General features: G+C 37.0%; 2 protein-coding genes across 2 annotated transcripts; both read right to left on the bottom strand.

The window, feature by feature from the left end:
• Positions 1-3288: 3288 nt before the first annotated feature.
• On the bottom strand, positions 3289-14726 carry LOC136250297 (1-phosphatidylinositol 4,5-bisphosphate phosphodiesterase zeta-1-like). Its single transcript, XM_066042483.1, has 20 exons — positions 14591-14726; positions 13808-13921; positions 13665-13757; positions 13231-13382; positions 13012-13072; positions 12809-12959; positions 12596-12678; positions 12472-12543; positions 7285-7443; positions 7106-7204; positions 6988-7059; positions 6877-6936; positions 6684-6825; positions 6491-6625; positions 6342-6437; positions 4664-4725; positions 4491-4607; positions 3960-4034; positions 3801-3909; positions 3289-3749 (listed from the first exon to the last, which is right to left on the bottom strand). The coding sequence occupies exons 1-20, from the start codon at positions 14621-14623 to the stop codon at positions 3355-3357; spliced, it is 2280 nt and encodes a 759-aa protein (XP_065898555.1). The 5' UTR covers positions 14624-14726; the 3' UTR covers positions 3289-3354.
• Positions 14727-14935: 209 nt separating this feature from the next.
• Positions 14936-17730, bottom strand: LOC136250298 (uncharacterized). The gene is made up of 10 exons (XM_066042484.1): positions 17138-17730; positions 16388-16550; positions 16132-16263; positions 15856-16058; positions 15744-15798; positions 15568-15686; positions 15462-15513; positions 15291-15410; positions 15152-15234; positions 14936-15100 (listed from the first exon to the last, which is right to left on the bottom strand). Exons 1-10 carry the CDS (start codon positions 17627-17629, stop codon positions 14936-14938), a joined length of 1584 nt encoding a protein of 527 aa, XP_065898556.1. The 5' UTR covers positions 17630-17730.
• Positions 17731-17753: the final 23 nt, after the last annotated feature.

Genomic DNA, 17753 nt, shown 5'->3' on the forward strand with positions numbered 1-17753 from the left:
ATAGGATTGTAATTTAAATGGGTAGACTATATTCAGTGAAAGAAATGTAAATGTAAAACTAGCGTGAAACTCAGGGGCAGATCCAAGGTTTGGCAAGGGGGAGTAGTAGACATAAGGAGCAGGGAGTCTGGGGGCACAGCCCCCCAGAAGCTAAATGTAGCTATATAGTTTATGATTGGAAAGACAGCAATGTGCTGATATACATCCAATAATATAATTTGACTTATAAATGTTGGTCCAGGAGTTTGTCATAACTAGATGGTGGCAGCTCATTCCATTCTTTGGTAGTTTTGTAAAAAAAGCATTCTTGATAATGTTGGGTGTGTGATAAAATGTAGTTGGTGGAATTGTCTGGTGGTGGAGGTCTGTGGCAAAAAATATTGTGGCATTGTATGGCTGGCTCTTTATGGTGAACATTTCTAGATAAGAGTGTCAATCTGCTGGCTTTCCGTCTTTCTTCAAGTGTAGACCAATTAAGATCTTTCAACATGGATGAAACACCACTATGGAAATCATAGTTGGAAAAAACCCACCTTGCTGCTCGTCTCTGTATCATTTCAATTTTGTAAATTAAAGATTTCTGGTATGGGTCCCCAAACTTGGGTGGCATGTTCCAGAATTGGGTGGACAAGTGATGTATAAACTTTGGATTTAACCTTGTTGGTACATTTTCCTAGGTTTCTTTTGATGAAATTTAGCATTCTAGTGGCGCGGTTGGTGATATTTGTTATGTGAGCGTTCCATGAAAGTGTACTGTTGAGTAGAACTCCGAGGTACTTATATGTGTCACTTAACTGAATTGTTTCATTGTTTAAAATATATGTACTTTAAACGGTGAATGATTCCTTGTAACTCTTAGTAACACACACTTGCTAACATTGAATTTCATCTGCCATATATGTGCCCAGTTTGAAATTTCATCAAGATCTTTCTGCAATAAGGTGGTATCGTCATTGTTACTGATTGATCGGTATACAATACAGTCATCTGCAAATAGACGAATGGATGATGAAATGATTTCACTGATGTCATTTATATATAACAAAAACATTAGGGGACCTAGTACGTTCCTTGGGGGACTCCTGATATACTGATATAACAAGGACATAGTCAGATTCAGTTTAGTATATTTCAGGACTGAAATTTCTGATGTAGAGCAGTTTTGTGTACAAACATGTGGCTAAGTGCTAAGTGGTCTGCACTGATCAAGGATTTTAGGGAGGATTAGTGACAGTTATAAGTAGACTATAGTAGTTCAGTTATGAGTCCAAGGGCGGGTCCAGACTTATGGAAATGGGGGTCAAAAAGGTCACAGCCAGCTGACAATAACTGCCCATCCCACCAAATAGGCTGATAAAGTACATAAAAATCCTTAAATAGCCTGCTACACACGTGCACTGCTCTAATAGTGTGACTGCTTTATTAGAGTGACTGCTCTATTAGAGTATTTCGATCTTCGTATACTAGGTGACCCCCCTCCGGAGACATTTGTCATATAGAGTGGCACAATGGACCATGCGCATTTAACTGCAAAATTTCTAGCTGGCTATTGGTGGCTAACTGTGCCCATGGGATGATGCTGCAGAAGCTAGTCTTTTTCAATTTCATATTACTGTGGTGACTGTTCTATTAGAGTATTTCGATTTTTTCATGTATACTGAAGGGGTGGGGGGGGACAGACGTGCCCCCTGTTCCCCCCCCTTGGATCCGACACTGAAACTTGTACCTAAATCAAAAGTTTTCAGTTTTTTTGTGGGGAATTTGGATATATTTTTGGATCACTATACAGTCACGGTACTCGGCTGACTAGCCATAAACCATAATTGATAGGACTTGAAAGGAACTATATCGAAAATAGCAAATTTTGAACTGTGCCTCCAGACCCCTGCATCAATAACTCACTGCCAAATCTGGAAACCACCCTGGATAAGTCCCTGTGCAAGACATATTTTTTTAGAATGTATCCTAGCTATATGAGACTCATACTGTTGACATGTGTGCTATTACTACTGTCATGTGCATAGGCGGCGGAAAGGGGGGGGCTAGGGGGCTAAAGCCCCCCCTAGGTCTACTGAGGGGGGGCTTAGCCCCCCCTCAGAATGATATCACACCGAAATTATCTTTCTTGGAGTGGGGCTGAAAACCGTGATAAAGATCGAGATACTCTAATAGAGCAGTCACTCTAATAAAGTAGTCAGTGTGTAGCGAGCTATGTAAGGATTTTTATGTAGTTTATCAGCTAGAAATGGTAGCTGGTGAGGTGCAAAGCTCTTGTGAGTTGGTTGTGACCTTTTTTTTTTTTTTTTTTTTTTTTTTTGGTCTCACCTTACCAAACTATAGAAATAAGTCTGGGTCAGCTCAACAGAGCCCCCCCTCATATCAACTACTTCCTCCGCCACTGGTCATGTGACATGTACTTTCTTAGCTAGCTAGCTGGCCTCAATTACAGTTCAGATTTCCCAACTGTACGAGGTAATCCAAATCCCTATACCTGATGCTTGGATAGCTAAAACTCCTTTAATCCTGAGATCACGGCACAGTAAAAAATACTTATAGTAAGCTTATTACAGAGTAGCTACATGATTTATATTATTTGCTTTGATCAGATTACCTGACAGTAGTGAAATCTGTGGTAAGATATATCACTGCAAATTTTAGTGATCATCACTAAGTAATTCACTATTCTTTCCACAGATCTCATATACTCTACTTAGTGCAAAGTTGTATACAGTTAGCATACTAATAAACACATTTACACGTGCACAACTGCATTATTGTTCACAAGCATATTTAACTACAGCTTCATGCATGCCTTAAAGATAGTGCCGTACCATAAATAAAATTTGTAAGTTGCTATATAGTTACCTTCAATAATATGTCTATGTATTGTAGTTACATTATCTTGCATAAATATTCACCCAGGTGATTATTCTAAGTGCCAATAGATTTTCTGTATCTGTGCATTATAATAAGTAGCTACTAATAATAGCTAGTATGGTCTTTTTGTTGAGAGCTTGTGCAATAGCCACTGCTATAGTACAAAACGTTTTTAAAAACATTACACCCGCAATACCATATACAAGCAGTATGACACTTTATGTTTGATATAGACAAAATGCCTGTATTAATATATTCTAGTGACATACATACAATCAGACCGTTCTATCAGAGAGATCAACTGTTTGATCATTTTATCATACAGTTAGGATTTTAAAAACATGTTGCGTGCGACGCCTATTATTATTATTCCAGCATAAAACATTTACTACTTAATATGTCAAAAAATGATCAGAATAGGAATTAATTCTGGATTGATACTGATGTGTAAAAATACAACAGAAATTTAAAAAGAAATTATACAAATGATGCTTCTTCACTAATTTGTTCGTTTGAGGGTTTGTCATTAGCACTGGCATGTACTTCAACAGTAACAGCTCCCTGCCAAGTTAGACTTTGTGATGGTGCATGACCATTAGCAGTTTCAATAGAACTGGGAGTAATCTCCACACTAAATTGTTGTGGTTCTGGTTCATCAACACAAACCACGTCTTCAACTGAATCACTCAAGTAACAAGTTGCTGGCAAATTTGATAGACTAAATTTCTGTATGCTTGGCTGAAAGTCATCTTGACATTTTCCACTAGCAGATGCTTCTTTGTGTCTGAGCGTTTTCAATCCAATCTTAACAAATAGTCCAATATGAGAAGATGACTCTCCACCAGATGTACGTAGGGGGATGAATCGTAATCCTACCATGAAAAGGTCACACAATATTGCAAAAACAATTTTTCAGTTCTCACCTGGTTTAAGACTAGTCAGCGGAAACACATTTTGTCCTAGTAATACTGTTTTTGTTCCAGTTAACAACTTACGACGGATACGAATATACACAGCAAATAGAACTAAACACTATGGAGAAAACAGAATAAATCATGAAAGCTAAACAACAAATACCTCACCAATTCTGGCATTAAAATTGTCTTTTCAAGTTGTGGTGTATGTCCAAACTGTGGCCAAGCTGGATTAGTGTCATACTGCAGCAACAACAACATTGTATTATGATGTACAAAATAACAGATATGTCTACTTTATCACACTGTCGCATTAATATACTCAGTAGTCCAGAGTCTGAAATCTCCATAAACATAGTTTTATCCTGATTTTGAGAAAACTCAAAAGAAATAGCTCCATATAAAACTGTACCACACTCCCTAGCTTCATCTACTACGTACGTAGCTGAGTAGCGAGATCAAGATATTCAAGTATAGCAGTCACAGCCACACATGTATTTTATACCTATGCTCCAACAAAAAAGTTAACTAGTGCAATAATTTTTTTTAAAATGAAGGTCACAGTGCCGCAGCAAGGTATATGCGTAGTTAGATCATTAAGGGGCACCTCATACGCCAGCTTTCTTGGCTGCACAACACACTGTCATGCATTAATACTGTACTCTATATCACACATAGGTAAATACGGCTATCACTTACACTGGTGCAACTATAATGTTTCTTCTCACAATCATGTGGTATACCATAAGTGTGATAATGTATCTCCATAAAAGCTGTCTTCTTACAAGGAATTGTCAAGTGTTGACCAGACAACAGCTATACACAAATATAATGTAGCGTCACTACTATAATTCTAAAATTCTGAGCCTTACAGTGATTTCAAAATTAACTGGAGTAACTGCATAATGTGGTTCTGTCATTAGTGGACTATAATCTACATAACATATAGATACAGTGTTCATATAGAATATATATATATATATATATATACACATATACATATATATTGTACTTTGCATGGGAGGATCAAAGCGATGCCACGTATTGTATTGTCCATACAGTACTAATCAACTGCATAACTGTACTGTATGAGTCATACAGTACAGTAATGCAGCTAATTGGGAAAATACAGTACAGTTATGCACTTAATTGGGCAAATACAGCACACTCGGGCAAATACAGCACACTCGGGCAAATACAGTACAGCTATGCGGAGAATTTATTTAAGGAATGTTACGTAAACAACACACTGTAAATCGCTAAAACCAGCCAAACTAATCCTACGAGTTTGTTATACGGCTAGGAATAGATTGTATAAACACTTACTGATCGTAGCTTTTTAAACACAACTCCACTAAGACAGCACGATTGATTATGTGCATGACATCGTAAATTGCTAAAACTAGCCAAACTAATCCTATTAGTTCATTTTACGACTAGAAATAGATTAGTTAAACACTTACTGATATCCTGATTACTGAAAATCGCAGCGGTTTGAGTACTAGAGAAAATTGCTCTGAGCCAGGCAACCAGGAAGTACAATATAACAGGTAAAGCACCGTCTATGCTTATGTGTATGAAAAATACAGCACTCGGGGGTGTCTCATGCTGTATTAGCCTCTTGACACGCCTCCTCATGCTGTATTTTCCATACACATGCGTGGCGGTGCTTTAACTATAATATATATATATATATATATATATATATACATATTAATGTACATAGGGAAAGTATTTGCCAATAGGGACCATGGCATAAATGAATTTGTACTTGAGAATCTTGCCTCAATTACTTAGTACATTAGCTATCTGAATAGGTTTCAGTTAACAAGGATTCAAAAGCCCCAAGCCATACGGATTTTTATATGACTCAAAGCCAATTATTATAGCAGTTGACCATGTTTTGAGGAAATAACATTAAGTGAGTTAAGGATCTTAGTGTTGAGTGCGGAGGTACCTGGTAGCATTACAGAATTGAACAAGAGTGTCATACACTAAAATTACAAGCCACAAAACAATGGCATATACTTTTGTTCAGTAATATTGAACTGAAGCCATTTTTCTTGTATTCTTCTATGCCTGGTGATAGCAAATTTTAAAACCACTTTAAATCCTGCACAACATTGCATAACATAAAGTCCAAATAAAAAAGTTGCTCCAATTAGTGGTAGGTAATCTGTCTAATAGCAAATCCAATGCCATTAAGCCATGTGTGAAGCAAGCAATTGTTCTGAGGATTGAGCGCATCCCTGATAACTCCTGTGTAAGATAAATCATAGAAAATGATAGATTTTGAATATAAAAAGCCTTATAGCAATGGTATGCTTGTTTCAGACCTGTTCAGGTTTACAGTAAACCCATACAATACTCCCCATTTTATTATCTTAATACTAAGTGATTATGAGAGGTGAGAAGTTTCATGAAGCAGCTGATTTTAGCTGATCTGTTAGTCTAAATACTTATTGTGCACATTGTTAATCTACAGCCATATGACAATTATCACACTATTAGTCTACCAATGCTTCAAATAAACACATTATTCTAGCACACCTGTCTCATTTGGATCTCTCATGACAGCTGGTTTTAGTATATAACCACACCCTCCATTTTGTCGGAACTTACCCTGGTTTAGATACATGGGTAAACCTAAAAAGCATATTAAATACTGTTACATAATAGTCCAATAGAGAATCACTCACCAGGTGTTTGTATGTTAAGAGCTACCATGTGAATACCAGCATTCCACATTGGAATGGGATCATAGTTGGATGAATCCGTTCTTAACCCAGATGGATATGTTCTGACAAGTTGTCTTTCAGAACAAGCTAGTAACTCTATTACAACACCCAATAGCATGCATTATTATAATTTATATGGCCATAGGCCAGGTACCTTTAGGATATTTTTCACATTTACCAGACGCATTTGACTCCCCAAATGAGAACATGTGACAAATATTTGTTTTTCGTTGCTCGCTCCAACTCCATGGCCGTATGTGTTTACTGCGACAGTATATTATCAACTTGTTTAAATCCTGTTAGTCATGAAATAGAAAGTAGTCATATATAAATAGTACAAGACTAGCCTCATACAGATCTTCTTGTTCATATTCTGGTCTTTCTTCTTCTTCCTCTCTTCTATTAGTCTGTAGAAAATGGTACAATAATGCAGTAAGACAGACAAATGATTTGCTCACTTCTCCCTGGCTAGGTTGATATTCAGTTGGATATTCAAATACATTCTCAATGCTGCCTGCAAGTTCTGAGGGCTAATAATTGATCATGTAAAAAAGATACATTATCTACAGTATATACCCTTCTTGGTTCTGGATGTGAATCAGACGTACGTCTTCCTAGACTTAAAAGATTAGCATCTGATAGTCGCTTTGGTAATACTGAGAGAAGTGGTGATCTCTATTGACAAAACAATAAATAAATGCAAATACGTAGCTCAGTGATAAACACTCTAATACAAGACACACTATGAATCTTACTATAGTTTTCTTCCCTCTGTTCTTTTCTGTTCCTTTCAGAATGATCTTTCCCTGCAGTTCATGTGGTGATGGCAACCGGTCTAAGCCATACAGTTCAACCAGATTTTCCTTCACTAGTTTGTTACCAAAAACTTCTTGGAATATTTCTGCCATCCTAACCTGTACAGACAATGGAGCAATTACAGCACAGCCTTTTGCCTTGCAAAGAAATCCACATAAAAACAGCCAAGCTGTGAAAAAATGGTGCAGCCTGGGTGAAAAGGTGAAATCAAAAGTGGCAGCCAAGAAATGGTTGTAATGATAATAACAATGCACACCATTATTAAAATTATTAGCAATAACATCATTGCAGTTAGCTGCCACCTTTGATTTCACAACTTTTTCACCCAGGCTGTTTAGTAGAGTGGCTAAACGAAAAATTTCACATTTGGATAAAAGCACCAAACTTGGTACAACATTTGCTTAATTATAAAATACGATGCCATTAAAATTACCAATCATATCACGTTCAAAAGAACCTGACAAGTAAAATAAATAGAAAATGTACTGTACTATAGAAGCCATAAAGTGCTTAATAGTAACTGTGCATCTGCATAGACGAGCAAGGGATTGTCATATCCAAAAGCTGATCAAGGGAGGTGTCCATCCAGGTCATTTACTTGCCACATTAAGAAGTCACACTAGAAATGGACTTGTAACCTATTTTAAACATTTCAAAACATGCCCTAAGGTAATGATTTTTGATGTGGCACCATATCCGAAATGATTTAGTATACCTTACTCAATTTCCACAGAGAAATTGGTGCTTTTATCAAAGTGAATGATTTCATCAAAATTTGTTGCTTAGCTGCTTTACTAGTTTAAGACTGCACTATTGTTTTCACACCTTGGCTGCTTTTGTGTTAATGTCACTTCTTTTTGTGCTTTATAAGGTCCCAAAACTAGCCTATGGCTGACTTTGGGGTCACAATGATGATTATTGAAGACAGACTTATAAATGTATTGTATTGCATGATTTACTTTTAATATTTGCATGGTAATATTATTGTAATACTCTAATAGAGTGCACATTTTTTCGAGGACTTGTAATAGAACATACAAGTATATAAAAAAAATCTGGAATTTTCAACTAGAGTAGGGACCATAGCACATCGATAAAAAGTACTAAAACAAGCTGGAGTAGTGCATGATATTAAATCACAGTAAAACAATAAGAAGTGTTATATCCCTACTGTGCTCAAGATACCATAATGGAAATGCACAGTAGGGATATAACACTTCTTATTGTTTTACTGTGATTTTAATATCGTGCACTACTCCAGCTTGTTTCAGTACTTTTCCTTACTCTAGTTGAAAATTCCAAAATTTTTTGTGTACTTCTTTATTAACTTTTTTTATATTATTATGACTGTGCATACCGCATCAAAAGAAAGAAATGGTGCTGTGCGCCCCAGCTACCAATTATCAAGCTATGTTCAACCTGTTACACAGCATTACAAATCAAGAACTGTTCGAAAAGCACCTCTGCAATCAAAGTAGCCACTATGAAAATATGGACAATTTCCGTTACGAAGGGAAGCCATGCATCACGTGGTACCACTAAATTGACACCTTTCAGACACAAAGGAGGACACTGGTAAGTCCAAGAAGAACGCATTGTACATATTGCAGTATGCCAAAAGACACATGTCTGGCTGAAGCGACATCGAATAGTGAAAAAATCAAGCCTGCAGCTTTAGTCGTTATCGAGTTACACTTGTCTGAAGGAATCAGTCAGCCATTTACTCAGTTACTCAGTCACTAGAAAGTTCCATTTAATTTTGTTCTTTTTAAATTTCGTTGCAACTTGTTGAAAGTGTTTCGGGTCAATCTGAAGGTTTGTTTGGGCTTAGTTTTACCTAACCAATACTGCTTCATCGTTGTCAGGGAAAAGTGAGACTGGTTTTTGAGTGATATCCATGCCTACGCCTTTGCGGTCCCTACTATCGTACTGTATGATATAGCATGTTCTAGAACAATCTAGAACTTCCATTAGTAGCCAATATTTAGCAATATCATTGTAATACTCTAATAGAGTGCACACTTTTTTAGACTTCTAATAGTACATACATAGAATGTTCTAGTACTTATATTGGTAGATCTATGAAATTATAAACATTTTATAAGTAGATTTAAACTAGAATTTTCATTTATAAAGCAAAAATTAATCAGCCAAGATAGCATGCGGGTATTAGGTATGGAGGTCCCTGGTTCAAACTCTGGTAAGTTTTTTTCCAACATTTTTGCACACCTTTTTACCCCACGATGACTGGTATATTAGAGTATCTCAATTCTGCAATTTTATACTTGTTTGGTTTTGCTTCATAACTTTGTAACTGTAACTCTATTGCTTTTCAAATCATCAAAAGGCACTGCTATGATGATCAGCCTATGTACACACCAATTTGCAAGCTATTCCCATACTTGGTTTACCATGACAGAAGTTTTGATATTTTTTTACATGAATAAATTCTCATAGCTGCTTGGATATCATCAAATTCACAGCAAACTTGGTATGTGAATTCGTGCCAAAGATCAAGGCAATCGAGTAACACATTTACGTTTTATAGCAATTTTTGCAAAGCGTGCGAAAACAAATCAAAGCCCCTCATACAGCTTAAGAAAAAAACGAAGAATTTAAATCAAAATTTTGAATGCCCATATCTCACAAATGGCTGGTGCAAATTTAATCAAATTTGCTGTGTGGCCTACCCTACCTAGTGGGCAGCTATAATTTGCTTTAGAGAAGGGGCCATGGAGCTGTGTATGCATGAAAATGTTGTATTCTTTCTTCCTGTCAACATACTCACGGTGTGGCAACCTGGCGTTCTTGGCTGCACAACACACTACCGTGTGTCTTGATCATTAAAAGTAAATACAGAAAACCATATAACACAACAGTCAGAAGCCTATTGATCCATTGTTGTATGATGCTATGCACTTACACAAGTAAACTTGAGATACACATCATGTCACACTAATGTGAGAGCCACTACAGATGTACATAAATGAGCATGTGTAGTTCTCGGAGGGTTTCACCAGTTATCAGAAACCAGCAAACTTTTAGCATTTAAACAATTCTAATAATGGTAGCCAACTATGAGATGGCTAAACCCTATAAATACAGGGAGTCAGGATCTTGACACTAACACTCTGCCCAATGCAGAAAGGATAGGAAAGATTAACATGATGTATTTACTTGGTTAAACACTGCACCCTTCAATAGCAGCTGCACTTGAGTAATGATTTTAAAATTACGAGATTAAACATCATTTTTAAGTGTTGAGTATAGTGGTTGAGTTTGAATAGTTGCCACATTGATGTAGGTAATAAATACCATGGCATATAAAGTACTCTAACAAAGCAATCATGGATTTCAAAAAGTAAACTACTCTAATAGAACAGTCGGTCACCTACATTTTGGTTACTTAAAGTACCTAAAGCACCTACACATGAGGTGGTGCAACTGCTTAAAGACATTGATTTAAATGGTGGTAGTTGCATCATGGTAACTATATCTATAGCAATACTTCCTATATGGACTAAGGACCTTGATTGTTTACACAGCATTAAGTGGAAGATCATTATGAAACAATAAAATCACACACAAAAAAAACAATATGATAAGTTGTAATCGCAATCCTATCTCTACCAAACTATCTGTGACTATATAAGCATAATGTATAGTGGGTTATTACAGCATCTGAAATTAAATAATACCAACCATTTCTGTTTCAACTAGCAGAGTGAAAAGAAACCTGCATGGTGCCGTACATGCAAACATTGCATCGTGCTGCCTTTTCTATCTGAGTCATATCCATTGTTTAACTAGACTATATGCAGCTTTAAGAGAGAGTTGGACCCTAGCAAACCTGCAGGCTAAATCACAATCATTTTTGGCTCGAGCATAGATTGCTAGTTTGAGTCACGTGCACCTTTTCTTATCCACACTTTTTGTTTCAACTTTCATTACAGGACAAATGTATATATTTTTCCAGAGTGATTAGTGATGAAGCTTTCAACACCATGTGACCTTAGCAAAAGCATGCGATAGTGTTATTATCATAGCACCAAAATTCTCACAAATTAAATTTTGATCCCATATGCTAAAATTAATGTTTCGTTATACAAACTTGCTATACGGTATGTAAGTTAGTCAGTCAGTCAGTCAGTCTGACAGTAGAAAATTCCACTGAATCAACAAAAAATCATAGCAACCTATTGGAGGCATTTTGGGTTGTACTAAAGGCACTTCCAAAACTGTCAAGGCATCATGAAGACATTGTGAATATATTTTGTGTGAATATTTTTTGTGAGAAAGTACAAGCCTCCATACAATACTACCATACTGTGTGATACTGTTCTAAGGATATGCTACTTTTTCATCATTACCCCCAATACATGGAAGGGCACAATGCCTTGTCTTGGGAAAGTAGCGTTAAACTATCCCCAGTATTACAGATGGTATTTCCCATGCTTTCTTAATGATAGACACAATTAAAAACAACAAACTATTCTTCTTTCAAGACAAACTATTTGCCATGATTACATAGCTATCACACAATAACTTGCAAAGGATCCGTTTACTTCAATAACCAGAACCCTAAGGGTGTGAGGGCTTTAGGGTAAGCACGCTTGCCATATGGGGGTTGTGATGGTTAGATGGGTTAATATAGTCACGATACAAATTGATTTCTTTGTTCTTCTACTTTCAACATAATAGGCTAAAAGTTTGGTAGCGCATTCCTTAAACATTGTAATAACAAGCAATAAAGGTGAGAACTGTGCATTTTTAGCTGAGATGGTCACATATTATGTCATCTGCAATTCAATTCAAGCTCTACAAAACTGTCACTATTGCTTCATACACTTTGACAAGCCATTTAAATACTAATTATGAAATTCAAGGTATAGACATGACTAGAACAGATACTCTAGGATTTGTCGTGTGCCAAAGCTATATACTTTGTCATCAAAATCAACATGTCCTAAGAATTATTGGCAGTTGGATTATCTAGCTAGCAGGATGTTCTAATAGAACAATCAGTATTTTTGTAACACATACTGAGCCAGAAATCACACAAACATTTCAGTCCACACAGTAGAGTAGCAGGCAAGTGCTAAGTATACATAGATCATACTACATACCTGCTGACTGTTACTACAATGATTCTCCAGTGAAAGAATGAGAGGATAAAGTGATGTTTGGAAGGCATACTCCTAATAAAGTATATTAATGGGCTCCACAACAAATAATCCAAATGCAACTTACATCAATCACTTTCACCACTTCCAAGAGTGACAATTCTGATACCAATGTATTGCCATGTGTTATTTTCGGCTCTCCATTTGGACCTGTTGAAAATGTGTAAATAGAACAGTCCGTGAATGTAACACACACATATACCCCTTTTACACACACAAACATACACACACAGAACACACACGTGTACAACAGAGACTACAAAGACACACATGTACACACCATCCCAACAGTCCAATTCCAGACATCGACATCCTTGTAGTAATGCTCTCACATAAGCATCAGTAGTGGAACGTCCTGTAAGTTGATGTCCCTCTAGGTAAGTGTTATGAGAGGAGTTGATGAAGTAGTGACTGAGTGGTTGATTCATGTCCTAAGATACAACAGCAAATCAATCAAATAAAACGATACCCATTAACTCGTACTTGAGTAACATCCTCATCTTTCTCCTTATCAATTACTGCATTGTCAGCACTTCGCAGAAAACTACGCATATAATATACATGTCAAAAATAAATGTGTGTGTGTGTGTGTGTGTGTGTGTGTGTGTGTGTGTGTGTGTGTGTGTGTGTGTGTGTGTGTGTGTGTGTGTGTGTGTGTGTGTGTGTGTGTGTGTGTGTGTGTGTGTGTGTGTGTGTCACAACCTTAGGAAACCAGCAAAGGAGAATAATCGAGTGCAGATATGAAATTCAAATGGCTTTCCCTTAGCCAGATACATCTTGAATGCTCTGTGGTGGTAGTCATAGCGTCTCATTATCTTCTCACATTTTTCATGAGTTGCCTCATCAGGTAACCACTGAATATGAAATCAAGACCTCTGTAATGGTGTGTGAATGAGTGTATGTGGATATGTGTGTGTGCGTGGGTGCGCACGTATGCATGTGAGTGCAATGTCAACTTGTGTGTACAAGCATGCAGGCATACATGAAAACATGAGTGTGCAACCATGTATTTGTAACAGTCTAGAGCACACGTATACACGTGCATGTGTGAGTGCGCGCGCGCGCGCGTGTGTGTGTGTGTTTACCGCATATTGTCAATGACTGAAAACTACGTATATACAACAATGTTAACCTACATCTTGTTGATCAATTAAAAATTCTCTAAACTCTTCAACAGTCATTCCCAGTTCAGGATAATCTTTAGCATATTCTTGGAACTCCACTAGTAACTATATCATGTCACTCATCAGTTAACACACAATCAATGGTAACTACTAACCAGACAATCATTCTCATCTATTCCACAGAGCAGATTGAAGAAAAGGATGAACCCATCCCAATGGAGGGAGCTGCCATGATGTATTGCTTCTCTCAACTGAAATGCATGCGCAGTCTGCAAATCAATAAACAACAAGGTCTAATCTATGATAATTTTAAAAGTAAAATTAACATTATTGGTTTGACTTTTTAACATTTCTGTGGGCAATAATTTCACTAAGCAAACAATTCTGTCTTACCAAAGGAAGTTATCATATTGCTAAATAAACAATGACTGTGCTATGATGAAATAGAGTAGGAAACTTCCCCAGGCATGTATACGCATGCTCTTGTTGCACAAGGAAGACTATTAGTTTTCCTCTTTGGCACAATTTCAAAATATTGTTTTGTATGCCAGTCACATGGACCAAGATATTTGATCAAGCAACTGTATTAGATAGGTCAGATACATTATAAATGTTACGTTTTAAGTACAGCCTTCTTAAAAAGGTGGCTCTAAACACATACACAGTTTAAATCCTGGTGGAACCCCTAAAAGGACACTACAATAAGGCCTATTGTATAGTATTTTCACACATATATTCATGAAATCAGGACACCTCAATAAAAGGCAGTAGTCCTGATAGAGAGGGTATATGTTACAGTGTATTTAAGTTTCAATGCCAAAATTACTACTTTAAAATGCATGAACAAGTCATGCAAGATAACAGAAAGGCTATAAGAAGTAATACTAGCATACAGCAGGTACAATAATAATTTAAGCATTTGAAGTGTCTGAACTTACATCAAGGTGGCTCCGTAGAATATCATTAGGCATTTGTGGAACAAGGTTTTGACCAAATGAAAATGCTACATCTTCCCTTATCTCTGATCCTCCTTCACTCAGTACTATCCAATTTGATTTCAACCACCCACAAAGTGCTAAGGAAATGACATTAGTGTAGGGAGTCTCAGGAAGTAGCAAATTAAAATCATTAGCTACTAAAGGAACCAGAATCCAAAAAGTGCACAAATGTTTTATGTAAGAATCCTGTTTCCATGACCTCTCCCATAGGTTATTATACCTTACTAGTGGAGACAATTATTGGGCTAAAAGGATGACATTAAAAACCTATCAAGGTGTTCTCCCCTAGGCCCTACAAAAATCAAGTGGAGCATTATAATGTCTGCATACAAGGCAGATGTTGGTTTTATGACACCATATATTCAGCTTGAAAGGATACAATACAGTTGGATCAGTAAATTCGTAACGACTAGAAAACAAATGTCTCTTGGGAGAGATGAATGATCGCAGCTGTTAAGTGGATGTTGTCAGTTACACATGTGATTAAGAAATATCACTTACTGCATCACACCATAATTGTCTCTCTTCAACACTATCGCAAACTAGATCTAGTGATTGTAATGCTGCATATTTCCTACCTACAACTATATTGTAATAATGTGTACAGAATAATAAATGATATAACTGAGCATATATGTACCTTGTTTCTCTCCTTCAACTATTACTGAGAATGATTGGCCATCCACTTCTTCATAAGGATAGCGATCAAACCCATCAGAGTTTTGTCCCTCTCTGACTTCAAGAATATGCTCTGTTAGCACTAAAAGTATTTCAAGTTCAACACATTCCTATAACTATCATACAAACTCACGGCAGCGTGCACGGCTAAACTTTGAATACGCTGTTCTGCGCCACATAATTACCTAAATGTGTAATAATAATTCCTCCTGTGTTACAAATATGCCATGCATGTATACCAGATTTTCAAAATCCATAGTGAACACTCTTTCATGGGGAATAGATTGTCCTTTCCGAGGATATTTTATCATGGGAAAATCCGAGTTATGTAGTGCCGCATAGCCATCACCACCATCACCTTATGTGTGAGCAATCCATGATATATTTATCACGTAACAAAAATAAAAAAACCTACGTAATTTTTGTTGAAATGCATCCCACTGGGTCCTCTGAAGCCTTGGAGCCAGACCCTACATAACAAGGATTAAATATCTTTGAATACAATAATCAAATAATATATTGCTTACAATTCTTCCTTGGAAAGCTATTCTGGCCGGAGCAGCTTGTTTTATATCAAGTGGAAGATCAGTTTCTCGTCGTATATACTTCACAGAAGCCTGTGTGTGTTCAGTCTTGTTTGCTACAATTGATGGTAGAAGTTCTTTGTGTGCAAAATCTTGGGGCATGGGAGTTGTGGCAGCCTTAACATCATCCCCTGTCCTAAAGTAACCTGTGAAACAAAAAGAATTGCCTGTAATTTATGTAGCTTAAACTTCATTAAGATTACACATTAAATAATATACCTTCATTTTCTTCCAAATAGTTCCCACGAATGCCAGCATCACCAATAACAGTTGTACTTTCTTCCAGTTCTGCAGTGGAGCTCTTTCGAGTTGACCTTTTCCGTAACAGTGGACCATTCCACTTCTCCCATTCTAATAAAATTTACAATATACATTAAAGTTGTATGTGCATGCGTGTATGTGCATGTGCCTACATAATGCAGTAGTCTGTAGAGAATGTAAATGTTCTTGTGACTAAGACATAAAATATTTTTACCTTTAGTAATAGCAATTACCCACAGTTTGCACTGCCCACTGTCCACATCTTCCAGCAACATTTCACTTTTCTGAAATACCAGTTTAAACGCACGAGGATTTTCATCTTCATTGTGCACAATGTCAATTATGCTTGTCAGTGGAAACTGTTTTCGTACTTTGACCTGTTAAATAAAATATTACAAGGTCACGATGGATGCCATTTCTCACTGATCTCATGCATATGATTTTATTATTACAGTCACCTCCTTAGGCCACTTCAACTAAATCTTATGTTTCTCAGGCTAAATTCAACCAAGTACAGTGTCGATAAAATTAAAATATGACTTTTGCCAGCTAAAGAGTAATTTTGTGAGTCAAATGGTGGCTAAGCTACATCATAGTTGCTGTATCACTTGTAAGTAGGTAGCTATATGGTGAGATATTGAGTATTGCTTACTTTTACAAGAGCTTAAAGGTAACTTTGCAACCCCTTCATGGCATTGTTCACTGCTTGAAAGGTGATCATGTGATTGACATAAATGTTTTGTTCTGGAAAATATAGGGTCGGTCAGGCCTGAGAAACAAAAGATTTAGTTGAAGTGGCCTTATGAACCATCGTACAGAAGGGAATTGGTGATTTAGTTATTCTAATTATATATGCAAACGATTATGAAGCCTGCATGCAATATGTGAGAGGTACTATATTATAGAATGAAAATAGCTAGCTATAAAGTATTGACAGTAGCTAAAGTCTGATAGCTATATGTACCTTCTGAAGTAGTTGGGCGTATTCTATAGCATGCTCTGTCAGTTGAAATCTTCTGTATTGTCTATGCTCGCTTTGCTCTCTAGTTGTTCGTGTAGTCTTAGGCCTAGTGGTCTTGTAAAGCATTCCTTGATGAAGGATCTCGTGACTCAGATCTGCTGCACGCTGAGGCACATCATCGATCACATCACTATCGCTTTTTCTGCGTCCCCTCCGTGGAGACCCTGATTCCAACGTGCTTGCCTTGTTCTTATCTCCTGTCGAACCATGCCTTGAACCATATGACGGTTGTGAGCGAGTCGAGGGACGGGTGGTCTTCCATGATTTTATTTGACTCCGTCTTCTGCTCCATTGCCCTTCGTTGGTGCGTTTGTAGCGCTTTTCTCTGCCACGAGCACTTCCACTAGTGTTCTTGAGTAAATCAACATCGTGATCGAAATCGGTGCTATCTACCCGATTAGCTTTGATCTCTCTCATCAGCCCGAGATGCGCCATTGCTACGAAATCCCTGTCAGCTTAACTGAATGTTTCGCACCTGATCTTATTTAATACAGATCGCCTGAAACCTCACAGAACGTTGCTTGGTGGTCTAGTAATTAAACTCCACCTAACTTACTAC

This window comes from Dysidea avara, chromosome 3 (assembly GCF_963678975.1).
Source record: "Dysidea avara chromosome 3, odDysAvar1.4, whole genome shotgun sequence".
NCBI classification, from domain to species: domain Eukaryota; kingdom Metazoa; phylum Porifera; class Demospongiae; order Dictyoceratida; family Dysideidae; genus Dysidea; species Dysidea avara.

What these genes read in the sequence shown, in the direction of transcription:
- LOC136250297 (XM_066042483.1), bottom strand. Translation starts at nt 14,623, where the DNA reads ATGCCTAATGATATTCTACGGAGCCACCTTGAT. An exon ending in AAGATGAGGATGTTACTCAA is followed by an intron (nt 12,960 to 13,011) that starts GTACGAGTTAAT and finishes GTTGTATCTTAG; the next exon opens with GACATGAATCAACCACTCAG. An exon ending in CAATTTTAATGCCAGAATTG is followed by an intron (nt 3,910 to 3,959) that starts GTGAGGTATTTG and finishes TTTTCTCCATAG; the next exon opens with TGTTTAGTTCTATTTGCTGT.
- LOC136250298 (XM_066042484.1), bottom strand. Translation starts at nt 17,629, where the DNA reads ATGGCGCATCTCGGGCTGATGAGAGAGATCAAAGCTAATCGGGTAGAT. An exon ending in GTTTAGCCGTGCACGCTGCC is followed by an intron (nt 15,411 to 15,461) that starts GTGAGTTTGTAT and finishes AAATACTTTTAG; the next exon opens with TGCTAACAGAGCATATTCTT. An exon ending in GACAATTATGGTGTGATGCA is followed by an intron (nt 15,101 to 15,151) that starts GTAAGTGATATT and finishes TCCACTTAACAG; the next exon opens with CTGCGATCATTCATCTCTCC.